General features: G+C 41.0%; 1 protein-coding gene across 1 annotated transcript in view; it reads left to right on the top strand.

The window, feature by feature from the left end:
• Positions 1-25847, top strand: part of LOC131248946 (protein POLLEN DEFECTIVE IN GUIDANCE 1) — a 32005-nt gene extending 6158 nt beyond the window's left edge. Inside the window, exons 5-12 of the mRNA XM_058249476.1 lie at positions 9447-9535; positions 9695-9768; positions 9879-10029; positions 10546-10713; positions 23330-23427; positions 23540-23662; positions 24855-24923; positions 25226-25847. Of these exons, the coding sequence (XP_058105459.1) occupies positions 9447-9535; positions 9695-9768; positions 9879-10029; positions 10546-10713; positions 23330-23427; positions 23540-23662; positions 24855-24923; positions 25226-25432 (979 nt within the window). The 3' untranslated portion in view covers positions 25433-25847. The remainder of the gene's footprint in view (positions 1-9446; positions 9536-9694; positions 9769-9878; positions 10030-10545; positions 10714-23329; positions 23428-23539; positions 23663-24854; positions 24924-25225) is intronic.
• The last annotated feature ends 711 nt before the right edge of the window (positions 25848-26558 follow it).

Genomic DNA, 26558 nt, shown 5'->3' with positions numbered 1-26558 from the left:
TCTGTAAATATCATTTGGATGTGTGACTTATTTGGATAGCTTCATGCATTTTCTTCCAGCCATCAGTAGCAATGAAATAAATGTAGAAATGAGTGTTGCCAGCTGTGTGTGCCTTTTACTAGTCTTGTGTTCTATCACCCTGACATGTTTGCAATAATTTCACCAAGCAGGCTTTTGAGTTGGAAGAATTCTAGAATTTTACCTACAGGGAAGGACAGGATCACAATATTTTATGTGGATGTTCTAGCTTTAGGGTCTACCATAAAAAGCATGGATCAATTTTACCTAAATTGTCAACGCCCCTACTTTTTCTGTTCCAAATTTGGCGATCTGACATTTGCGATCCGAATTGCTATTTTGCTGAGCCAGAACTATGGTTCTATATTCCTAGTGTAGATAAACTTGTAATGTCATTCTACACAAACCTAGAGATTTGTAAGGGGATATAAGCCTTACTCCACCCTAAGCAAACAAGCCATCTGCAACAAACCAACAGAGGTGCAAGCTGCTGTGCTCTAGAGAAAATTATAAACTCAAGAGAACACAAAGATTTGGAAGGGCTGTGCCTGTGCGGTCCCAAAAAACTGCCTGACAAGTATCCTCATGAAGCTGATACTAGAAGAAAAGGTCAAAGAAAGATGAGTTTACATGCACAATTTGCTAACAGATCAGCCACCTTGTTGCCTTCACGATCAACATTACTGATCTGGAGACGCATAAGAGACGAAAGGTCCATAAGCTGAGTGCAACTATACCACAACTGCCAATGTGGGCGTCCACACAACCAGTCATAAACCAGAATTTTGGAGTTAGATTCAATAGCAAGAATTTTAAAACCCTGCTGAAAACAAAGCTGCACTCCATTTATAAAGAATGAATCACGGCCTCTGAGTTTGTGCATATCCCATAATAAGAAGCAAAAGTGAAAGCAGTGGCCAGAATAGTCCCAAAGAATACCTCCTCCACTGGCTCCACCCAGGTTACCCCTAGATGCCCTATCTACATTCAACTTAAAATAGCCAAAGAGAGGAAGAATCCAATAAACGACTAGCATACAAGGATGGGTCGGCAAGACAGCAACCCCCAAGAAACCCAAACAGATCATCTCATACGACGAGCAGGCAGATGCATGCTTTAAATCACAGATGACAGACCATAGATTAGCTCTGAAAGAGGACCCTATTGATTATTTCCTGCGGGGAGTGATACTTTCTATACGAGCATTCCATTATTTCCAGAGCTTCCATAGAATAAATAAGGGACAATGCCCCCAATCTATCCAATCTGAGAGAATTGGAAACCAAAGCAAACCATTGACAACACCATTCCACAACAGACTGGTCAGTGATAAATGGAACATCGAATATCAAGCCAAAATACTTCCAAACAGATCTGGCCAGCATGATCAGTAGACAGTATTGGCAGCAATGCAACAAACGCAACGAGATACCAAATTAATTCTGCTCTGCCAAACAGATCTCTCAGTCTCAATTTGACCAAGAATGCTTTCCAGACAAAGAAGCAGATTTTCAAAGGCACTTGTGAGCACCAAATCTATTTAAAAGCATCATCCAACCGATATTGGTTGTGGACTAAGTTCCAAAGCAGATGATAAAAATTTGCCACTTGTAGAAGTTCATACATGCCTGTCTTTAACACTGAAATATGAGCATTAGACATGAGAAATTGCTCAGCAGCATTAGGAGGGACCTATGAATAATGTTCACCATTTCATATTTAAATTATGTTATGGGTAAAAATAGACTGACCAGACAACTAGAATTGTATGAAAGCAACATAAGGCCAATAGCTCGGAAAGGAGGTTGTGAACAAGATCGGCATCAGATGTCGAGCATGATCCCCGCAACCCATCCGGACACCAACTACAAGTAGTGATCTCGGCTCTAGCTGACATCTCACTATCATGACCACTGAATGACCATAAGTGCCGACCCGACCTCGAAGTAGGCACCGACCACAATCAACAGTTCAGCTCGGTCTGCAGGACCTTGGCCAACCCGACTTAGAGGTCGGCGTCGTCTGTCAACCACAATCTCCTCGGAAGCCAACCACTAGGAGATCTCCTTCTTATACAAGGATGATTAATTCTCGAAGATCTTTGCCGAGAATCGTGTTGAGGATAACGCCTTGTATCTCGGGGACGATTCCTTGCATGATATACGACTGCATGGCAAATTCACTGCCATATACGTAACAAACACCAAAGTACTATAAATAAGAACCACACCTATGACTGAAGGGATGCACAAAAACCCTAATTCGACTGGACCTAGAGTGCTTGTTCTAACTTTGGCATTGGAGGGTCCCTTGCAATAGCCAGGGTCTCCATTGTTGTTTGATTTTGCAAGTACATGACGGTCTAGCAGGGACGACTAGATTTCAGCATCAACAAATTACAATACCAATTCATATACAAACTATACCGTATAGACCCCATTTACTGTAGTGACCCATTATTTTCACCCTGTGTCCTCTACAATATTTACAAGGTCAATATCAAGAGAACTCAGACCAGTCACTACAAGGTGGTTTTATTTATGCAGGGAACCCAATCATCCACATGGTTTGCTTCCCTCCAAGTGTGGGATATCTCTAACTTTGTAAAAGTTTAAAACCAAATTGTGAGAAGCTGAAGTTGTACTCTTCATCTATTTTACCCAGCATATAATTGCCTATCGCCTTAAGGCTGTTCCCAACAAAGATTCTATCTCCAATTTTCCTTAGTGAAGAGGATGAATTTGCTGAAAACATTCTCATAGCATCAGGCCATTGGGATGCGGATGGTGTGAACAATCAGAAAGTCAATGGTGTTCTGGGCATTTGCCATATATGTGGATTATGAGGAATGTGGAGAGCAGGATATGCCCATGAGTTGGCTGGTCATTGGGTACCTGGATTCTGAAGTGGTAAGAAGCATTATATATGGGCATGTGTCATCTGTAAAGACTGTAATAGGGAAGATGTTCATCTGGTTATTTGGTCTTGGCTTTTTAGCTGGTAATGACATGAAAAAACTTTTTGTTTAAGCATCCAAAATTTGGCATGGTAGATTGACTAGAAACAGGAGCTGAAGGGAAGTTTGCCCAAAGCTTTTTTTATTTTATTTTAAATTGAGCAGTAGAGATCAACATGCAGAAATAAGATCCTGCCCTTTGGAAGAGTACTAGTAGAGAAACAGAATTTACCATGAACAGTATTAAGAGAATTGTTAGCTTTATGTTGCCTTGCTCATATTTAAAAGTTGTGCGTCTTTTCCTTGTTTAGTTCTTGGGGCCAATCAATGGACTAGCAGTGGATTGCAACTCAGCCGGGCTGGGCCAGGCCGTGCCGTGCATGTCCAAGTCCAGCTTATGAGTCCAGACCAGGGGCATGTGAGTCCAGCTCATGAGACATAAGACCTGGCCTTGGATGTAAGACTCAGGTCGTTTCCACCTATATTTCCTCTTCCTCTTCTTCTTCCTCCTCCTCGTCGTCATCGTCCTCTTCTTCTTCATCTTTTTCTTCCTCCTTCCTCTTCATCTTCTTCCTTCTTCTTCCTCTCCTTTTTCTTCTTCCTCTTCCTCTCCCTGCTTCTCTTCTTCCTCCTCTTCCTTGTCTTCTTCTTCATCCTCTTCCTTTCCTCTTGTTGTTGTTGTTGTTGTTGTTGTTCTTATTCTTCTTCTAAGGCCAGCCCTGCCTGGTAGAAACTTGGTCACCAGTCCCTTTTTCTTCAATCTTCGGCCACCGTGATTAGATTACCTGAGTACTTGGTAGTTGGCAGTTTGTGAGAAGTTGAAGAATGCCTGTTTCTTCACTTTCCAGCGACTGTGATTAGATTACCTGATACTTGGTAGTTGGTAGTCTGTGAGAAAGAATCCATTATTCTGCATTCTTTTTGGTTATGTTGCTTCTGTTGCCATGAGGGTGCAATGTATCTTTAAATTCCTGTCCTGGCTATGTTCCAGATTCCTCGTGCTTGATCCCACAAACACTTTTCGTTTAGTTTTATACATGGCTTTGCCACTGTTCTATCTGATGTAAGTGAGAATCAGTTGGAGTAAATAAATTACCAATAATCTTTCAAAATGCACGTGGCGAGCGATCTGTCACTCCATCGCCTCGAGCTGCGCCTTCCGTTAGTCCACCCGATTTCATCACACGTGGCACGGCGAGCTATTGCAACGAAGTCCCTCCACTCAATAACGTTGTGGAGGTGGCCCACCCATCCAACCCTTGCGCTCTCGGTGCGTGTCCATCTTTCTCCCCCATCCCCACACCTGCCCCCTATCCTATCCTACAACCTGCCCCCGATCCCACCTGTCAAGCAAGCGAGGTGACCGCCTCTCCTTTAGATCTCAACCGGACACTTGTCCACTTAAACTGCACCCTTCCCCCTCGATCATTCACTTAGCCCTTCTCTTAAGAATCGTCAAGTCTTCAGGAGATGGTGGCTTCCAAACCCATCGTTTTTGGCTCCCTCGATAGTGGACATCAATTGCAACTGGTTCCCTTCGACTCCTCTCCCGATCCCCTCCTCCACGACGATCGTTCCATATATTTGCCCTCCTCCCTAGCATCCCCTTCTTCCGATTGCTTTTCTCTGCAGTACGAGGGATCAGATCTTAATCTCCTTTCTCTCTTCCAGGAGCAACCAGGAACAGGCGTCATTATAGCAGAACCCCTTCAGACGAGAACAACCATCTCTGAAGCTGGATCGACGGAGAAAGAACAGAGGGCCATGTTGAGTAAGAAGATGCAGAGAAAGAGGTGGATTCGAGAAGCCATGGGTCATATCGGTAGGTTATTGGGTTTATCTTTTGGTGATCGACCCGAAGATTACCTTGCCCTATTTCAGTGTGTTGAGAATAGGGGTCGTCCGTTGGATCCGCCCAGATTCTCTCAGAAAAAATCTTAAAGGGGCAGAAAGAGCAGAGTTAGGAAGAAGGAATTGATCAGATCAGATTCCACCTCGACGATCTCGATTGTTGCTGGGAATCAGGGACAGCAGGGAAGTGAGGTTCCCCCATGAAGATTTTATCCTGGAACGTCCGGGGGTTGGGGTCCAAACAAAAAAGGAGACTTATCAAGTCTTCTTGCAGCAGGAGTAACCCTCAGATAATTTGTCTGCAGGAAACTAAAGGTGAGAGCGATCGATGATAGACTCATGCAATCTATTTGGAAAGCCGCGGATGCTAATTGGGTAATTAAGGAAGCTTCTGGAAATTCTGGCGGTATTTCCATTGCCTGGAGAACGGCGTACTGGTCCCTGATTTAAAGTTCGGTGGGTTCTTTCTCTCTTTCAGCTATCATTCGGAATAATACTTCGGGCTCTGATTTTCTCATCCGCTCGGTCTACGGACCCACCATCATCAATCTAAGGAGTGAGTTCTGGAAAGAGCCATCTTCTATCCGTCAGAGCTTCAACGGGCCTATTCGTTTTGCCGGGGATTTTAACACCATCAGGTTCTCTTCCGAGAAGTCTTCTGGGAATCATTCTTCCTCTCAGTTGGCGGCCTTTTCTGATTGGATCGACAATAATAATCTGATCGATCTCCCCCTCTCAGTTTCCCGATTTACTTGGACGAACAGGAGGTTGAATCCAACGTTACGTAGATTGGATCGTTTTCTTATTTCCAATGAATGGCTGAGTCTTCAGCCTTCTTCCTTCTAGTCCATTCTTCCCAGGACAACTTTTGATCACTGGCCTTTGCTTTTATCGACTGAGGAGGTGGACTGGGGCCCGAAGCCATTTCGTTTTAACATTTCGTGGCTACATGTGACAGGTTTTGATGCTATGGTTGCCTAGTGGTGGAAAGACGTTCAGCACCAAGGCTTTGTGGGCCACAGATTTGCTTGCAAGTTGAAATCCCTGAAAGACAAACTCAAGCTATGGTCCAAAGAGGAGAAAATCCGATCAGAGCAGGAGCAGGACTCGATTCTTACGCAAATCCAAAAGATCGATTCCCAAGCGGAAAACACTCTTATGTCATCCTAGGTTCTGGCAACCAGAGTTCAGCTAGTTCAAGCTCTGTCAGCTCTTATCTATCGGCAGGAAATCTCCTGGAAGCAGAAAGCCCTGGCGAAATGGGTTAAGGAAGGTGACAGGAATACCGGATTCTTTCACAATATTGCCTCCATTCAAGCCAAGGTCAATCGCATCAGCTGTGTTATTTTAGAAGGGCAATGGACTGATGACAGAGATACGATCACTTCATCAGCGATTTCCTATTTCCAAAATCTTCTTCAGAAAGAGAGATGAGACAGACTGCGGATGGACAATCTTCCTTTCAAAACCATCAATGATGAAGAAGGCAGGCTCCTCGAATCTCGGTTCTCTTTGGAAGAAATCCACAATGCGGTGAGGGAGTTACAGGGCGACAAATCCCCTGGTCCAGACGGCTTCCCCATCGTCTTCTTTCAGGTGTTCTGGGACCTCCTCAAGGATGATCTGCTGGACTTCTTTAATGAATTCTTCGAAAGAGGAAGACTCTTAAGAAACATCGATGCCACTTTTATCGCGCTGATTCCGAAACACCCAGGGGCTGCCCAGTTCAAGGACTACAGACCTATCAGTCTTATTGGAAGTTTGTACAAAATTCTGGCTAAGGTGCTCGCCAACAGATTGAAGACTGTTATTGGTTCAATAATCTCTCCAAACCAATGTGCATTCATTCCAGGAAAACAAATTACTAATGCTGCCCTTATCGCCAACGAGAGTGCCTTCATTCTGGTTTTATATCGAAGAAGAAATATATTCTCTATAATCTGGACATGGAAAAGGCGTATGATCATGTCGAATGGGAGTTCCTTCTTTATTTGATGAAGCGGATGGGATTCGGAGACCGATGGAGAAAATGGATCGAGGAGTGCATCAGCTCCGCTTTCTTTTCAGTCATTTTAAATGGATCACCGAAAAGATTTTTCAAAAGCTCTCGCGGTCTTAGACAAGGCGACCCCCTCTCCCCTTTCCTCTTTCTCATCATTGGAGAAGCCTTATCTACCATGATTTTGAAAGCTCAATCGGAAAATTTATTCAGGGGAATTCAAATGAAAGGGGTCATAGATCCGATATCTCAGATCCAATTTGCGGACGACATTCTTATCTTCTCCCAAGCAATGACCGAATCCATTGCCAATCTTCGTACGACGATTAGATGCTTTGAAGCAGTTGCTGGGCTGAAGGTGAATCTATATAAGTCCAAAATATATTGGGTCAACTTAGATGATCAGGAGTTGCTAGTTCTTGCTGATCTTTTGGGTTGTGCTTTGGGATCTCTCCCATCTGCCTTCGTCGGTTTCCCTTTAGGCATTGGCCAGCCCAAAAAACATCAATGGGAGAAAATTCTTGACAGATTCCGCTCTCGGCTTGCCAGATGGAGGCGCCATTATCTTTCCATTGGTGGCAGGCTTACGCTAATCAAAGCAGCGCTTTCTAATCTCCCCACCTACTTTATGTCCCTTTTTCGGTGTCTTTCCTCAGTCCTTAACTCCATCGACACGCTCAGGCGGAATTTCCTTTGGAGCGGATCGAAAGATAGGAATAAGTTCAATCTCATGAAATGGAGGGAAGTTTGTAAACATTTTCGAGATGGCGGAGTTGGAATCAAAGACCTTAAATTGATGAACCAGGCCCTTTTAGGTAAATGGATATGGCGTCTTGGAGTAGAAAAGGATAGTGTTTGGAATAAAATCATTAAAGGTAAATACGGGAACTTGATAGGCGGATGGTGGACGAATGACGCTGCTCCTCACAGGGTCTCTGCGATTTGGAGAGGAATCAGTCGCCTAAAAGAGAAAGTGATCTGTTTGATTGCTTTTGAAGTGGGCAGGGGAGACAGCGTTAGGTTTTGGCACGACAGTTGGCCTGGGGACATGCCTCTGAAGGATAAATTCCCTCCAATATTTAGGGTGGCGAAAGACAACAATACTTTCATCGCTGAATATTATTGTCGGGTAGATGACAAGGTTATTTGGAACATCCCTTGTAGAAGGAACTTGCAAGATTGGGAAATCGATCACTGTGTTCATCTGTTGCAGCTTCTTCAATCTGTCTCCCTCAACTAGGATCGCGACGACTGCCTCACGTGGAAAGCAGACAAATCTGCTTTAACGGTCAGGTCATTCTTTAAAATCTTATCGGCCAACAATGTTCCCGCCCCCTCGCAACATCCTCATTTCATATGGAAATACGCTGCTCCACCAAAACACCAGGTTTTCAGGTGGCTGGTGGGGAACAACCGAATCCTCACCATCGACAACCTTAGGAAAAAAGGATTGATTGTGCCGAATGTTTGCCTTTGCTGCATGTCTGCTGAAGAATCGGTGAACCATGTACTGATCCACTGCCCCTTCGTTTATTCCGTCTGGTCAACTTTCCTGTATTGCTTTAAAATTAAATGGTATTTTCCGAAGGATGTGGATACTCTCCTTAAAGCTTGGCACGGGGTCGGATTAAGCAAATTCAAATCTAGGATTTTGTGGATCGGTATTTTGGCGATTTGGTGGGCCCTCTGGTTAGAAAGGAACAATAGATGCTTTCAGAACGACGCGAAACCCCCACCCCCCCCCCCCCACATTGTCTCTTCCAATGCTTTTTGTTTCATTGCTGAGTGGATTTCATTAGGGAAGGGCCCAATGTTGATCTTTCTTTTCTTGTGTCCTAAGGGGTTGCCAGCTCGGCAGTCCTTCTTTGTATCTTTTTCCCCTTTTTAATGCACGTTATCTTTCAAAAAAAAAAAAAAAATGCACGCGCAGGAATCAAATGAGAAGATAATTTCCTCCTGAACCAAAAAAAGGAAAAAAAATAAAATAAAAAGAAAAAGAAAAGAAAAGATCTGATGCCTTTTAAGTATAAATCATCTCAACAATTTTCAATACAAATAAATCATCATAACTTTCCAGGCATAAGAGCTATGCCCATGTATAAAGGTGTGTAAACAGTCTCCTGTACAATTTCTAAGTATTTCCTAGTTCTTTGCAATATGGATATTCTAAAATCAATAAAGACGAAATAATGAAGACTCCTAAGACCTTTGGATTACTAAAAATACCATGACCATGTGTATACGGCAGCTGTATGCAGAGCTAGCAGCCGGTTGAGAGTTTCACCTACAATGTTGGTGTCATTAGGAAATAATTAGAATTGGTTATGCTGTGTATAAAACATTGGGGCTGTATACACAGCTGTATGGTTGTGTATACAGCTCTGTACAACAGTACAGTTGTATATATGTTGCCATATACACAATCATATGGTGTATCCTGCATACAACCCCATATGCATGCTATTTTGTAGCATGTTAACTGTTCTGAGTAGATGGACCACTCCAATCTGGTGCAATCCATTTTTGGTCACCTCATGGATGGGCTGGAGTGTGACTGCATCACTATCGTTACTTAATTGACTTTAAAAAGGTTACAAGTTAACCCAACAATGTTTGTGGCAGGCAGTTCCAGAGGCCACGTGCAGCAGAATTATCTGATTTTGGCTGTTTCGTCATATTGGCTTGTGGAGTGACCCTTTTACAGGCAACAGGTGGCGTATTTTAAGCTGTTGGTCTGGATTAAAATTGTGTTATCATCTCCATTTCTCATTGACCTCTTATAGAAATCAACTAGGTGTCTGGTGGCGGGGAAATGCACTGTTCTGGTTTAATTTATTGACAAAAATTCTTTGGATTCCTTTTTGCATCAGATATCAGCCTGATATATCACATTATTCGTGGACAAGGAACGGTCAAACTCTATGTAGTGTATAATGTCTTAGAGGTGAGAAACTTGATTCTGTAGCTACATCAATTTGCATTTGCTGATTGACATGGAACATTGGTGATGGCACTAGACATTTGTTTAAACTGATCTTGGTTCCTTCTTGACAGATATTTGATAAGCTCTGTCAATCTTTTGGTGGAGATGTTTTGCAAGTTCTGTTCAATTCTGCAGAGGGAGTTGCAAGTTGTCCGCCAGAAAATATGGCATTTGAGCTGATGAGATTTATACTTGATCAAACAATTGCTGTCATTTCATTTAATATCCTTTTCCTTTTACATGGCAGTGTTCTTTATTGAGGTTTGCTGGAGAGGTTTGGGAGCCTCTTTGGAGATGGATACTCGTTTCTCGCCAACATCTCTTACTTGAAGTTCACCTAAACTCATTGGAACTGTTAATTTAGTCAGCTGCTGCATGAAGGGGCGACAGCTGAAATACTACAGCGATTGGACCATATTATTTATTGCATTAGGGGGCCTGGAAATGGATTGTTAAGAAAAAAGCAAAAAAATAAAATATCTACTTTCAATAGGTGGATTTGCACCAATCAGACGACTCAAATGTCAACTTATCATATTTTTAAGCTATGGGCTCCCTACATGGTGGCCCACCTGATCAACAGTTTTGTTTGTACTGGACATCTAACATTTGCCACATGTACCCTGGAGAAGGCAGAGAAAGCATTCATCTTCAAGAGGCTCATGATTCTCTATGGAAAACCCCATGTTTTTCTGTTGTCATTTAATTAATTTGTTTGATTTCCTTAGCTTGCCATACTTTTGCATTCATTCATCTTGTTAGCTCAGGGGGTTACTCTATCTACATGCATTGTTTCACATAACAATGCTCTTCTGGCTATGCTGGTGTCAAATAATTTTTCCGAGATCAAAAGCAATGTTTTTAAACGTGTCAGCAAGGAAAACCTTCAGAGTTTGGTTTACTCTGGTAAGTCTGCTATCTCTTCATTTTCTCATTCTTTGTAATGTAAAGATAATGTAGGAGTATTCTACTATTTCTCATCCCTTGAAGATTTTGGATGTTAATTGATGTCATCATCATCATTATCTAAGCCTTATCCCAACTAATTGTGGTCGGCTACATTAATCTTATTCCACCATTCCACTCTTTCAAGGGCCATAACTTCGGTTAGGCTTTCGCCAAATCTTTTCTTACTAACTACACTCATGTCATGTCCTTTTGGGCCTTCCTATTGCCCTTTTAGAGCCTTCAACCTGCACTGTCTCACTCCTTGTAACCGTCACAGTTGTCTCTGTCGCACATCACCAAACCATCTAAGTCTACTTTCCCTCATCTTATTACCTATTGATTCCACTCCCAAGTTCCCTTGAATGCATTAATTTCTAATTCTATCTTTCCTCGTCTTGCTACTCATCCATGTGAACATCCTCATTTCAGCTACACATCTTATGAAGATGTCGTTCCTTGGCTGCCCAACACTCTGTCCCATAAAGCATGGCTGGTCTTATAGCTATCATATATAATTTCCCCTTTCAGTTTTAAGTGGTACATGATGATCACATAAAACTCTAGAGTCTAGAGGGACATCTCCATTTCTCCCACCCAACTTGAATTCTATGGGCAACATCCTTCTCAATCTCTCCACTAGTGAATGGCCCAAGATATCGAGAGTGGTCATTTTGTTAAACTTCTTGGTCAACAATCTTAAGTAATTCTCCTTTTCACTACTATTGTCACTAATTGCACTTAATCCCACTATTTTTAAATCCTTTAGATTCTTAATCACTTCTCCATAAATCTAGTTTCGTGTTTACTCCCTCCCTCATCTTGTCAATCAAAATTGTCTTATTTGCAAACAACATACACCATGGGATCTCTTCCTGCAAATGCTTCGTTAATACATCCATAACCAATTTGGATGTTAATTAATGTAAAAAAAAAGAGAGTGCGCACACTCAAATTGGAAATGAGAACTTAGTCTCTAATATTAGTTCTGTTTCTGTACTAAGTTGTAGAATAGCTTATTTCACAACACTTTCCGTGTGGCTCACCTCAATGTAGAGCCCACGTCCAATCCATCCATTACGTGCGCCCCCTTATGTTCTAAATCCACAAAAGCAGGTTGAAAACTTAGGTGGGTCACAACATTTACAATCATGTAGTGCGAAATACCAAGTCTTGGAATGGTGTAGGTTTTGGGATGTCCATTCATCCTGGAGCGGCACATCTTTTGAATGGATTTGATAGCATATACAAAGCACTCAGGGCCCCACAATTTGGAAGGTTTTAACGGTGGATGTCCCCATACCAATTGTTCCCGAAGGTGTGGCCCACCCGTGTTTTGGATTGGGCTGATTTTTGGGACAGGGTGAACATGAAGGGGCGCATGCTATGGACGAATTGGATATGGGGCATCATCATGGGCCCCACATCAAAGTGTTGTAGAAAGCTTATTCTACAACGTTGTAGAGGATCCGTCCTCTCTGTTGAAAGACTGTAGATCTTTTGCACTCCTAAAGGCTTGCAATGTCTCTCCCTTTTACCTTTTTAAGAGAGATGTGCCCATTCCCACGTAATTGATTCGATGAAGGATAAGATCCTTGATCTGAGAATATTATGCAAAGCATAATAGGGTTTCCATTTTGTATAAGTGGGGTGCACTATCTAGAGATGCAAACCATTGGTCTATTGGTCCCACCATTGACCATGCTCAAAAAATGTCCCAGGTCTAAAGATCCTAGCTATCAATCCGGGGTCTTTTTATATTGAATGTGGACCCTTGTTGTATTTCTCTCAGTTTGTACAAATGGGCCCATGATTTAGAGATACAAACCATTGGTCCAAGGACCCACTTAGCCACCAAGTGGGGCCCACACTTTAGAGATACATTCCATCTTCTATTGGTCCCACCATGGATGGACCACGCCCTAAAAATCTCCCAGGTCTACCAATGTTGGGCATATATATATATATATATATATATTGAATGTGAACCCTTGTTGTATTTCTTTGATTGACTTTCTATTGCATGCCTTAGATCAAAAGGCTAGGATTTTCATATCGAAGATATTTAAGGCATGCTCCATCCAACCTGAGCCCAAAAGAGAGATGCTTTGGATCACTTAACCATTGGTCTTGCTAATAAAAATTGGCAAACAAATTATGGTATACATTTCCTCGTTTTGTGGATATATAATTACTTAGTTGCTTTACTATTTGCAGCGTGATTCATAAAAGAGAGAGAAGAAGAAAAGATGAGAAAGAATGAAAGGAGGAAGAGAACTGAGAGATTAGGATTTACACACCCCCCATCTCTCTTGTTTATTAACATGATTTTCAATAATTACAATGATACCATTAGTAACAAAAGCAAGAATACCCATTATATCCTAAACATGGATGGGCTGAAGAATGGGCCATGGAACTTTCGATAACAGCACCACCCCCCCCCCCCCAAAAAAAAAAAAAAAAAAAAGGAAAAAAGAAAAGAAAGCTGGAGCATATGTATCATGAATGATAGCTTGACAAAGAGACGATCTAGTTAAGTACGACCCAAAACTTTTGTGAACATATCTGCCAGTGCTTGAGATTTGACCAATGGTATGCAAATTTCCTTGCTAGCAACTATCGCCCGAATGAAGTGGTAGTCGACCTCAATGTGCTTGGTCCTTTGATGATAAACCTATCTCATCCAATAAAACCATCACATTATTTCATGCGGCAAGTTGATGCCCACCTTGGATCAGGCCACCTCAATGCCTAAGAAATACTAAAGATGACCCAAGTCCTTTATGTAGAAATCCTATTGTAAGAATTTCTTCAACTTGTCAATTATTGTACTGTTATTGCTTGTCACGATGATGTTGTCTACATATACAACCAATACAATACTGCCTTTCTCACTTTGCCTACTTTGCCTTACAAAAACAGAGTAGTTGGCCTAGCTTTGCTTCATCCCAAATTTGACACCACCTTACTGAATTTGTTGAACCAAGCTCGTAGAAATTGTTTTAACCCACAAATTGATTTCTTGAGACAACATACTTTACGTCACTTTCCATGAGCGACAAACCCAAGTAGTTCCTCAATTTAAACTTCTTTAACCAGATCTCCATGAAGAAAAGCAATTTTCACATCAAGCTGATACAGTTGCCAATCCAAATTTGCAGCAATAGAAACAACCACATGTACTGAGTGAAGCTTTGCCACATGTGAAAAGGTCTTCAGATTGTTGACTCAAATGAGAGTACCATTTGGCAACTAATTGGGTAATGCAGGGGCATTTTCACACCGGGCTTGAGTGGGGTGGCCTGTGAGATGCAGGGGCACACTTGGGGTGGGCGGCATCCGTGTGAGATGGGTGGCTTGTGTGAGGCAGAACCCATGTGACGTGGGGCCCATTGCCGGGGGGTGGTTGGCCAAGGACCTAACCCATGAGATGTGGGGCCTGAGCTATGAGATAAAGGGATTGATTCACCATGCTCTATCAGTGCGAGATTTTAGAGCAAGTGGTTAGTTGTCCTGCATCACAGTGGTATCAGAGCGGGATGTCTCGTGTTTGAGACTCCTCATCGAGGGGTGATTAATGCAGGGACATTTTCACACCGGGCTCGACTGGGTTAGCCTGTGGGATGCAGGGGCACACTCGGGGTAGGCGGCCTGCGTGAGGCGGGTGGCTCGTGTGGTTTGGCCGAGGACCTAACACATGAGATGTGTGGCCTGGACTATGAGATAAAGGGATTGATCCACCATGCTTTATCAGTTTGAGCTTTTGGAGCAAGTGGTTGGTTGTCCTGCATCATCGGGCTTTTAAATGATCCACCAAGCCATTAGGATTGTATTTTACTGTATACACGCAACTTCACGCTTTCCAACAAGTAATTCAGGGTTCGACCGAGGACCTAACCCATGAGATGTGGGGCCTGGGCTATGAGATAAAGGGATTGATTCACCATGCTCTCTTAGTGCGAGATTTTAGAGCAAGTGGTTAGTTGTCCTGTATCAAAGTGGGATCGGAGTGGGATGTCTCGTGTTTGAGACTCCTCACCAGGGGGTTATTAATGCAGGGACATTTTCACACTGGGTTCGAGTGGGGTGGCTTGTGGGATGCAGGGGCACACTCGGGGTGGGCGGCCTGCCTGAGGCGGGTGGCTCGTGTGGTTCATCCGAGGACCTAACCCATGAGATGTGGGGCTTGGGCTATGAGATAAAGGGATTGATCCACCATGCTCTATCAGTTCGAGCTTTTGGAGTAAGTGATTAGTTGTCCTGCATCACCGGGCTTTTAAATGATCCACCAAGCCATTAGTATTGTATTTTACTGTATACACCCAACTTCATACTTTCCAACAAGTAATTCATCTAATGTCTAAGTTTGGTTCTGATAGAGTCCAACCATCTTTTCTATCCATCACAACGCAAAGCCTTCTAGAAAGAACAACAAATAGACAAATAATAAATACATAAAATTGTTGTAATGAAGGAGACAAACCATTGAACAAAACAAAGTTAGAAATAGGATGTTGAGTACATGAACGGATAGCCTTACAAAGAGCAACAGGTAAATTACCATCATTTGATGGTATAGGCAAGGACTCATAATATTGATGATCTTTTGAAGGATCAAGGGGGATTAATAGAAGTCATGCTCGTATGTACTCAATCTCTAAGTTTGGAACGTTTGAGAAGAGTGGCTATGGAGCTTTCTTTAAATTGTGAAAGACTACTTCCTCAAAAAAATATGGAGTTCATTCAATGTGACATCAACTGACACAACAACTTCATGAGATGTGATTATAACATTTGTATCCTAGTTACCCAAGAAAAATACACTTAATAGCCCTTGTTTTAAACTTGTCATTGTTTGAAAGGAATTTCTTTCTTGTTTGATTATGTTACAGACAGTGTTTCAAATAGCCCCCGTAGTGTAGCAGTAGAGTACGCTACATAGCGTAGCGTGGTTGTAGCGCTACGTAGCGTCCCAAATAGCATAAATCGCCTGTAGCGCACGCTACAAGGGTCGTAGCGTACGCTACAACTACGTAGCGTGTAGTGTCCATAGCGTAAGCTACAATGTATTTTTTTACTATTTTAGTTATTATTATTATTATTATTTTTTCACGTTTTCTTTGTTTCTAATGTTGAGGAATGTGACATTTGTATTGTACTTGATACTTTTAACCTATGGGATTTTTATTTCTTTTCATAATTGTGACTTGTGGTTTCTATTAGACATTATTAATTAAAGTGGTTTGCTTAGGAAGTTGTTGATGTGATAATTATTTGATTTGGCTTATGTATGTAGATTGACTTTTGATAAATGATAACTAATAACTTTTTTGAACATGCTTATAATTGATAAAATGAATCATCTTTTAGGCATTTTTATATTTTTTTTCCCTTTTTTTTCACTATTTATTATATTTGTCCTATTTTTAAATTAAAAAAATAGAAATATCGTGTAGCTTACGCTACACGCTATGTATTTACGCTACACGCTATAGAGGGCTGAGCGCTACGCATCACGCTACCTCTATTTAAAACACCGGTTATAGAAGAATTTAATTATTTTTTTCTTAGTTTTGATGATATTAGCCCTTGTTCCAAGTTGGGCCTCATCAGGACGATCTAGCTTGAAGGGGAGTGTTAAAAGGTTGATAGTTGAATAAAGCCCATTAGGCTCAAGTACATGTAATAAGGCCCATAGGCCTCATCCACGTTTTTATCATTATAAATAAGAGTAGAGGATTGGGGTGCATCTTACGTTCTTACTATCTCTTTCCTCCCTCTCTCGTTGTTTCTCTCTTCCATCTTTCTTCTTCTTCTCTTTTCTTTTTTGCCCTTCATTTTTTTTCTTCTTATTCTTCTTCAATTCTTCTTTTTTGTTTTGAAGAATTTTTCTGAAGGACTTGTTGATTTTTGAGTTGCCTTGACAAGGGTTTGCTGGATTTTTCTTGTTGAAGCAAATTTTTGTGTTGCCTTATCTAGGGGTTTGTTGGATTTTTTCTGTTAAGGGAGATTTTTAGGTATTTTTTGTATTCCCTTCCTAATCCTCGGTGGTTCACTTCTTTTTCTTTTTCTTTCTTTCCTATTTCTTCCTCTTCAACTTGGTGAGATCTATTCGTCTAATCCTTGTCAACAAGTGGTGTTTCCCTTCATTCCCTTCCTGATCTTCAGCGGTTCCTTTCCTTCCTAATCTTCTATTCTTTCTTTCCTCTCTCTCTATCCTTTTACAACTTCTTATCAAGGTATTCCATATCGGTATTGGTTGGCGTAACGGTCCCACCGATACCGATATGGATACAGGGGCGTAACGGCCCGTAACGGTGCAATTTTTTTTTTTTTTTGCCAAAAAAATATGAAAAAATTGGATTAAATCCGGAATATTCCAAACATTCCAAATATGCATTCATTTATAATTTGGAACATGTTTATGGTGGTGTAACAGTCCACTCTTTGGTGAGAAGTTGTATTGGTCTGCCTGATAAATTTATGAACCTGACAACCTAGTTTTGGCTATAGATCTTTTATATTTAATTATCTGACTATATGATATCAATATAAATTAATTAGAATGAATCTAATAACAAAATATCTCATATTTCATATTTGTAGGTATTGGTATATTACATACCTTGTGATTTGTGTACGTTTTATTTCAATATACAATCTAGGGACTTTTATGTCCTATTATGTAATTCATATATCTAACAAATTAATATGATTCTTCACAATAAATCTTAAGAAAAAATTTGAAATTATATTCAAGTAAATATAGTGTTGTCGATTTAAAGCTGATTTAGTGAATCATTCGATACCCCAAATCAACGTTAAATTCATGCAATCTATTGGCACTTATCTCACTAATGGATTGGTGGATATTTATTGAACAGTGAAGAATGAAAAATATCAAATGATCATATTTCAAAAAAACAAGTGTTTGCAAATTAACGGTGAGAATCATTTAAACAATTTAATTTTGGAATTGTAACTTGGCAACAATAGTGCCATAATTTAATTTATTAATTTTGAGTTAATGTATGCCTCATCGACAATTTTTACGGCCATGTACATAGGGCCCACCATGATGTATGTATTGTATATCAATGACATCCATCTGTTTTATCAAATCATTTAAAGGCAGGGTCCAAAAATAAGGTAGATCCAGATTTAAGGTGGACCACTAGTGGGTGAGGCCTTGAAATTGGGGTCCACCTTGATGTATTTGTATATCCGTGCCGTCAATCTATTTTGCCAACTCATTTTAAAGCATGATCCAAAAAATCAGGTAGATTTAAATCTTAGGTGAACCACTAGTGAATGACGCACTGAACATAGGACCCACCTTGATGCATTTGTTGTATATCCATGCTGTCCATCCTTTTTGCTAACTCATGGTCCAAAAAATGAGTCAAATCCAAATCTTTGGTGGACCACACAATAGGGATTGAATTCCCACAATTAAAACTTATATTATTATTATTATTATTCGTTAATATTATTTTTTAAGTTGCGAACTTCTGTTTTCTTTGATACATGTCCATGCAACCTTATCAATAGTTTCAATGGTAAATAAACATTACAATGGGTCATAATAGGTTTTTAACAGTGGGCATTCAATCCTACCGTGCGGTCCACTTGAGATCCGGATCTACTTCATTTTAGGGACCATGCCTTGAAATGATCAAGAAAAAGTGATGGGTGGCATAGATATATAATATAACACATAAATCAAGGTGGACCACATGCACAAAAACAATGCAAGTGCACGGTGGACATTCAATCGTACTGTGCGGTCCACTTGAGATCTGGATTTGCTTCCTTTTAGGGACTATGCCTTGAAATGATCAGGAAAAACTGATGGGTGGCATGGATATATAATACAACACATAAATCAAGGTGGGCTGCATGCACTAAAATAATGCAAGTGCACTAAGCGGCATACGCCGCAGACTACCGATAAAATAAGGTACGTGGCTGTAAAACAGCCACGCCGGTCGCAGATTAGCTACCTACAGGTTTGAGTAGCGAGACATGCTACTGAAGTGACGTCACCAAGTTCCGTGGGCCCCACCATAATGTATGTTTTATATCCACACCTTCCATCCATTTGTAGAGATCATTTTAGGGCACTATCCAAAGAGTGAGTTAAATCCAAAGCTCCAGTGGACCCCAGCACAGAAAACTGTGGGGATAGTGACGCCCACCATTAAAAACTTCTAAAGGCCACGAAAGTTTTAGATCAAGTTGATATCTGTGTTTTACCTTATTTCATGTATTTTTTTAACTTTTGAACGGGTTGGATTTCAAATAAAAATTATGGTGGGCCTTAGGATAGTTTCAACGGTGGGAATCACTCTCCCCACTGTTTTTTGTGGTGGGGTCCACTACATCTTTTTATCTGCCTCAATTCTTTGGCTCATGCCCTAAATAATATCTCAAAATGGATGGACGGTGTGGATACAACACATACATCATAGTGGGGCCCACAGAACTTGGTGACGTCACTTCAGTAGCCGACTCGCTACTAACTTGTCAGTATCTAATCCGTGTTCGGACACGCCCCCCATTCATATATTTTGAGACTGTGACAGAGGGAGAGAGAAATGAGAGGGAAAAATAAAAATAAAAATAAAAAAATGAGAAGGAAAGAAAGGGAAAACGAGAGAGAATGAGAAAACGAGAGGGAAAAAGAGGGTGGAGAGGGAGTTGCACTAGAGGGGAAAGAAGAAGAAGAAGAAGAAGCAGGAGGAGCTACAGCATTGCCGTGATGAATTGCAGCAGGGCCGCAGAGAAGAAGAAGAAGAATAAGAGGAGGAGGAAGAAGAAGAAGAAGAAGAAGAAGAGGAAGCGAGAATAAGGTTAGGCTTTTTTTTTTTTTTTTTCCCGTTTTTTCTTGTAGGGTTACTACCCGTTACAACGGTTATGGGCTCGTAACGGTCGTTATGCCTTGTAACGGCCGTTTCGGTTCCGTTTTTTTGCACCTCTCCGTTTCAGCCCCGTATTGCGTAACAGTAACCGCTGTTACCGTTACGTATCGGCCATTACGGCCGAAACGTAACCGATTTGGGATACCTTGCTTCTTATTAACCCTTTTCCCTTCACTATTCATTCTTCAACAAGTGGTGGTTTCCTTTTTTCCCTACACAACAGCGACATCTTATAAACCCTTTTCCCTTTGCCCTTCATTCTTTTCTTGTTTTGAGAATCGCGAAGCCTTTTCTTCACTGACTCGTTGTAATTCGTGATTAGGGGATGTCTTGCAGCTGAATTTTTTATGTATAGAGTTTTTCATCATGTGTTGCTGAATTTGAAGCCTCTTTGATATGCGGTTGAAGCTCTTGCTGATTTTTCTGTTGTCAGGTTGAAAACGTTGGAAATTGTTATTCTATTCATTTTGTGAAGAATATTTCTAAGGGATTGGCTGTATTTGCTGAATGGTTGGAGGTATTAATGGACATCTAAGTTGGAGGTGCTGTGTGAGATGTGTTCTCCTTTTCTCCACCACCTCCTTTGATGACTTAACAACTTCGTTTCAGGCTTCCTTTGCCAAGATGTGTGATTTGACCAATATTTATACTGAGTAGTTGGCTTGGACCCGTTTATGTGCCGAACAATTAGTTCGTGCTTGTTTGGACTGAGTGGTTGTCTTGGCTCAGACTTGTGATTGTACTAGGCTTATTTACTTTGGGTAGATGGCTCAGACTTGTTGTTTCTATTGGATAGTTGGTCTATTCTTATTTGTTCTAGATGATTGTCCAAACTTATGATTATGTTGGGCAATTGGCCTATCCTTGGTTGAGCTGGATGGTATATCCAAACTCATTGTTTATATTGGACAATTGGTTCCATTTTTATTTGTTATGGATAGTTGTTTGGACTAATGATTGTGTTAGGCAGTTGACTCGGCCTTGGTTTAGTTGGATAATTGATCCAGACTCGTTTGTGCCAGATGGTTGTTCTAGTTTCTCACATCATTTAAGTTGCGGAAGTGCCTGTTCGCTTGAGGGTATTAGCGGTCTCATCACCTCCACTTTCATTCGCTCGCTCGCCTCTCGTCACAACCAATGTTACTTATCCCACAACTGTGCTACTTTTTTTTTTTTTTTTTTTTTTTTTTTTTTCTTTTATGAAAAATTTTAGATGCCTCTCCAAAATCAAGTTCCTCTTTTTAAAGCACATTGAGTTTGGGTTTTGGGGGGATTGTTAGAGAAAATTTCTTTCTTTCGTAGGTTTGATAATGTTAGCTCTTGTTCGAAGCTAGGTCTCATTAGGATGCTCCAGCTTGAGGGGGAGTGTTGAAAGGTTGATAGTTGAAGGTCCATTGGGCCCAAGTCCATGGAATAAGGCCCATTCACGTTTTTACTATTGTTGATAAGAGTAGAGGATTGGGGTTTCAGTAAACCCTAAGCATCTCACATTCTTGCTCTCTCTCCTCCCTCTCTCGCATTGTTTCTCTCTTCCACCTTTCTTCTTCTTCTTCCTCTTCTTGGGTTTCTCCCTTGGATTGTACGAAACACACAATTGAACACATTTAGAGAAATAGAGTAGGAATGAATTTGAGGACACAAGATAGGGAGAGGTGACTTTCCATATAAGACCAATGAAGGCATTGGATTTATAAGGTAGCATTTGGCTAAAGACTATATCACTCCAAAATGTCTTCAAAACCTTCATATTTAACAACAACGCTCTAGCAATCTAAGTAAATGACAGTTCTTATGTTCATCTACCCCATTTTGTTTTGTTGTGTGTGTGCACACGAAGTTAGGTGAATAATGCCATTAGATGAAAACCTGTTAGAGTCTTAAGATAAATATTCCCTAGTATCATCAAAATGTAGAATGCAAACCTTATAATTGAATTGAGTTTATGGTCCCATATGAAATTCTTTAAAACAAAAAACATTTCCGGTTGATCTTTCATCAAATATAGCCATGTCATATGAGAATAATCATCCATAAAAATAACAAATGGTCTTTGTAAAGAGAGTAATGTAGAATAAGTCTAAAAATTTTCTAGAGTGTTCCGGGCCATTGGATAACCACCACATGGTTTCATCCTAGCCAATGTAAAGTAGCTAGAAGGTTCACAGGTCTATATAACGAGGGGTCCTTCATTTGTAAGCAACCTCAGAAACCTCAAAAAGTTGTAACTTGTAAAATCTTGAGTTCGAGTGCAATGCAAGTTTCCTTCTTCAAGTCCCTTATGGACTCTCTTCTATTTCTAGTTAGCCTAGCTAACACTTGGGCCATTGGCTGACTCATACACGAAGGAGTTGTGAGTTGAGTGCTACATAGTTAATGATTAGGGAAGCAGTCAGGCCATGACACTGGATTCTATTCTCTTACTAGGCAAAACATCCTTATCAAAGATTCCAAATGAGGTACTAGGTGGTAAGATTGCATGGTCCTCACAATTTTAAAGAAACTTTTGGGACTATGAATAGTCATAGGATTTACCTGCTTGATATTCTTAATGAGGGCATCTTGTACCCCTATTTGGAGGATGAGCAGGTTTTGGCCCTGTGCTCAAAAGGTTATTTTTCTTCCAAATGGTGATTTGTCTGGTGGTGAGCCCCAAGCGGCCTTGGAAAATGTGTAGGGGATTTGTGCTCACCCCACCGGCCCACCCCCGCCCAAGGTCTCTGGTAAATGCTCCCGTCCTTGGCTTGCAGCCTTGGTAGTTGTTAAAATCCATGGTAGAGAGAAGAATAGGAAGAAAGTAGGGAAGGTGTGAGAGAAGAAATGGTTGAGAGAGGTCAAGACTAGTCTCTCTCCTAAAGTTTTATTAATAAAAAACTCTCCTAAAGTTTTATTATTAAAACCCTGAATACACCAAATGGTATGGTTTCCTGCAGGAGTACCCGTTACAATGCACAACACACCACATATGCACATCCACACTCCCACCCACCCACTCCAGCTTGCCCACAATCTCCTGAAGATGAGAGGAGTTACAAGTTTTTGTTAGGATATCGGCTAATTGATTACTTGATTGAACAAATGGAGTGCACAATTTCTTGGTTGACGCTTTCTCTCTCACAAAATGGCATTCAACCTCAGATGTGCTTGGTCCTTTCATGGAAGACTAGGTTAGAGGTGATATGAATTACAACTGGAGGTAAAGATGGGCTTGATGAGATCATTGGAGCACTGCTTGGTGGTAGGAGCACGGAGAGATTTGGAAATAGGTGTTGGCCCGATGCATTCCATAGACATCCGGAATGAAGGTGTTGGAACAAGTATATGGTGTTAATGCTAGTCTTTTGGAGCAAAGAAACAAAGTAAGCCAAGGCACTTGCTTGATAATGATTTGGATGTACATGCAATGAATTTGATTCACGTCAACAAAATTTTCGAAAAAGAAAAACTTGAACAGGAATTTAGAGAACCCCATAGATACAGGCACATGACCCAACGTTAAGCATCACTGTAGCTTAAGGTTTGTAGCTTTTCTGAACCACAGCTGGCTCTTTTTTTTTTTTTTTCATTTCGCTTTTTGTTTTCCTTTTTCTTTTTGTTTAGTGTAGCATTTTCTCCTGGTTTCACCATGCCTATTATGCTATATTGTTAATGACCAGACACGGTGGAGAGGTTCCACATCACAGCGTTCGTCTTATTTGTGCTAGCCCAAAATATTTTGGAGTCTGAAGGGCCCTGGTTTGGGAATTTCCTTTTTGTAAGTTCGTTGCATTGCTGAACATGGCTTTCTTTCTACGGAATAATTCAACTTCCAATCCAACAGTTGAGAAGTGTGGATACTGATTGTTTGTACCTTTGTTCTGCCTTAGAATGCCCTCCTGGTTTACATGTGTGAAATGTTTGTTGACGTAGTCAAGCATTCATTCCTTGCAAAATTCAATGAAATAAAGCCTGTGGTATATTCCGAGTTTCTGGAAGCCCTCTGCAAACAGGTATTCTGCTGACCTATCTCCATTTGTTTTTTACCAACGTCTCAAGCAATTGAGTGTTTGATTACAGCTCGGGGGATTCAATAGCCTTCACCCTGTTGGTGAGGTGTGTTGACCTTCACTCACATTTATCAACAAAGGTGCTCAACGATCCATGCCATCCATTAAATGCCCACCTCTTGGATAACCCCTGAAAACTTAGTTGCATGCATCTTCTACCGAGGTGCTGCTCCCAGTTCAAATCACACTTTGGACTCGCACTCTCTCTCCTGCTGCCTAGTTTACACTTGCTATCATTTTGAAACAAAAGTGACGCTTTTTGCAAGTTGCAACTATAGCTCAAATTCTGTGTTGATAGGATGATCTGTAACCATGCAATGTGTCTCCTACAAATTACAATACCCATTAATTGGATGCTCAATACAACTTTAGTAGCATTTAAGTTTCTCTACCATCCCATTGATGGATATCGTTGATGACCCTCTGGATGTTCAGGTCATCCAATCGACTCGGTTTTTGGACAGTGGTCCATACGAGAGATGGCCACTCTAATGGATGGCCTGAATCGATGAGCACTGTCAGCAATGCGTCAGTGTAGGTTCACACACTTCACCCACATGGTCGAGGTTTAGAAAACACATCTGCAGAGATGATATTGAAACCTGACCCTTTGTTATATCCATATGCTCCGCACCACAATTTGCTTTGAAACCCGATAGGGAATTTATACTATTTACATTCAAATATTTGCTTGGCCCAATAAACTGTACATATAGGGTCCATATTTTGATGATCGGAACTGTTCATATGGTGGGCCTGTTGGTGGATGTTAGATGCCCCAAATAGCACCATGTGATGACCCTAACTGTCCAATTGGGGCCCTTGAAATATGAGGCATTATTTGTAATTGTCTGTTTTTTGCTTATTATTAGGATCTGATAGGGGAGAAATTAGGCCCATCCCTTTATGGGGTGTCCACCAGACTGGTGGATTGATACCAGAAAGGTGGGCAGATAAAAATGTCTTTTCTTTTGATTTTGCTTCTTTTAATGCCTTTCTCCCAAGAACCTGATAAAAATTTTGTGATTTCATGGTCGGAAAAAAAAAAAATCATGATATTTATGAAATAGTCATGTAAACCATTTATCATCCTGTTGTTTCATTTATTTTTGCTGTTGGTTTTCCCCATTTGCAGACTCTGGGCACTCAGTCAGAGGAAAGCCAGTCAAACTTAACTTTCATTCCTCTAGCACCGGCATGTGTGGTATGCACCATTGAAAATCTTTTCTAGTGTTTTAAACCTTTTAAATGAGGACTTCTCATCGGGTGCCTTGGCTATACACATCTATCCAGTGTATTACTGTAGTGCATCAGCACCTATCCATTGGGCGTCGGGATTCTCAAATTAGAGCTTGAGATGACAGTATACTGACTAGGATCTTGAGGCATGATGGATGGTTGCTGTGACTATACACACTAAATATGGTGTATAATCTACCCATCTTGGATCTTCTCCATGGTTCTATACTAGCTTGAGGTGTGAGACTTTATGCCCACTTGGCTTAGGTAATCCGAGTGCTAAGTCCAATATACGCGGCTCACATTCCTTACGGCCCGCTTCCTTGGAGACTTTTCTGGATCTTTATCTTGTCAGGCATGACCTACATCATGCTTGTAACACTCAAGATAATGGTGGGTTTGGGCCTACGCCTCCATGCCCGGTGGTACGTCGATAGGTGCTTAAAGAGAAGACACCACTTACACATGGACTAGAGCAGCAGCTTCTTTGGTGGGCCACATGCTAGATGTCATTGCAGGTCCTGGGTCATCGCTTGGGCCAGTTTTGTATAACCTACAGTAGATCAATGGAGCATTTGTATATGAGAGACTCTTGAGAAGGCATCCTTTGCCTGTGCGCTTCGACCTGACCTGTCGGTAGGGATTTACAATTTTACTTTCCATTTAAAAGAAGGTATGCGGCATGTGGTAATTGTATACATTGAGTTCATACGTGAACATGCTCAGCGGTGTTTAGTAATGCATTTTTCTTCTTGACTGATAATAACAGCAGACGGATTAGGGTTTCTTTGCCTTATAACAGTTGTTTTTTTAAGGTTTGTTTGCCTTATAACAGATTATTTATTTAGTCAAGTCAGGTATGAAATGCAAGTCAAAGACATTTCGGTGATGAATTAGAAAGATTTGTTGGTGCAGATGCCCCACTGACAGACCATTCAGTCAATGGGCATAACCCCATGTAAGTTGGGTTTTCATGGCCCACCATGTAAAGCTCATAGTAACCGTCCCAAGGATGTTAACCTTATAAAAAATTTCAAAATCTGGGTGATATTTGTCACAGTGGTTCACTGAGCAGGTAAGGTGCATGTATATAAAAACAAGGGATGGGTAAGGGCCATTGGTGCACATTCAATGTATATGTGATCTAGATAATGTGGTGCACCGGCCTAATATTTGGGCCATGGGCATCTAAATGGTGGTACATACATGATGAGCGGCTTGGATCCCTCGCTTCACATTATTCATATTTATTTAGGTTTTCACGCTTGGGAGGGTTATCTGGTACTCTTACAGGGCGTGATGCGTGATATGGAGGCACTGAGAACTTGTATTAATGACTATCTTACATTTACGTGGTTGATCTATTATAGACTTTGATTTGCGGACATTTGTTTGCTGAATCAGGATCTTGATTACATTTAATTTCAACCATCCAATAAATGTCCACCAATCTTCTACTTAGGTCATAAAATCAGTGTAATGTTTGGTTTATGATGCATCTGAATTGGGGATCGCAATTTGAGTTACGTGTACAATTCCTTGATGCCTGTGTATCAACTATATGCTCTAACAGAGTATCAAAGCTTTTCCGGGAGCGGAT

This window comes from Magnolia sinica, chromosome 6 (assembly GCF_029962835.1).
Source record: "Magnolia sinica isolate HGM2019 chromosome 6, MsV1, whole genome shotgun sequence".
NCBI classification, from domain to species: domain Eukaryota; kingdom Viridiplantae; phylum Streptophyta; class Magnoliopsida; order Magnoliales; family Magnoliaceae; genus Magnolia; species Magnolia sinica.
This window is presented reverse-complemented; position numbering and strand designations above follow the sequence as displayed.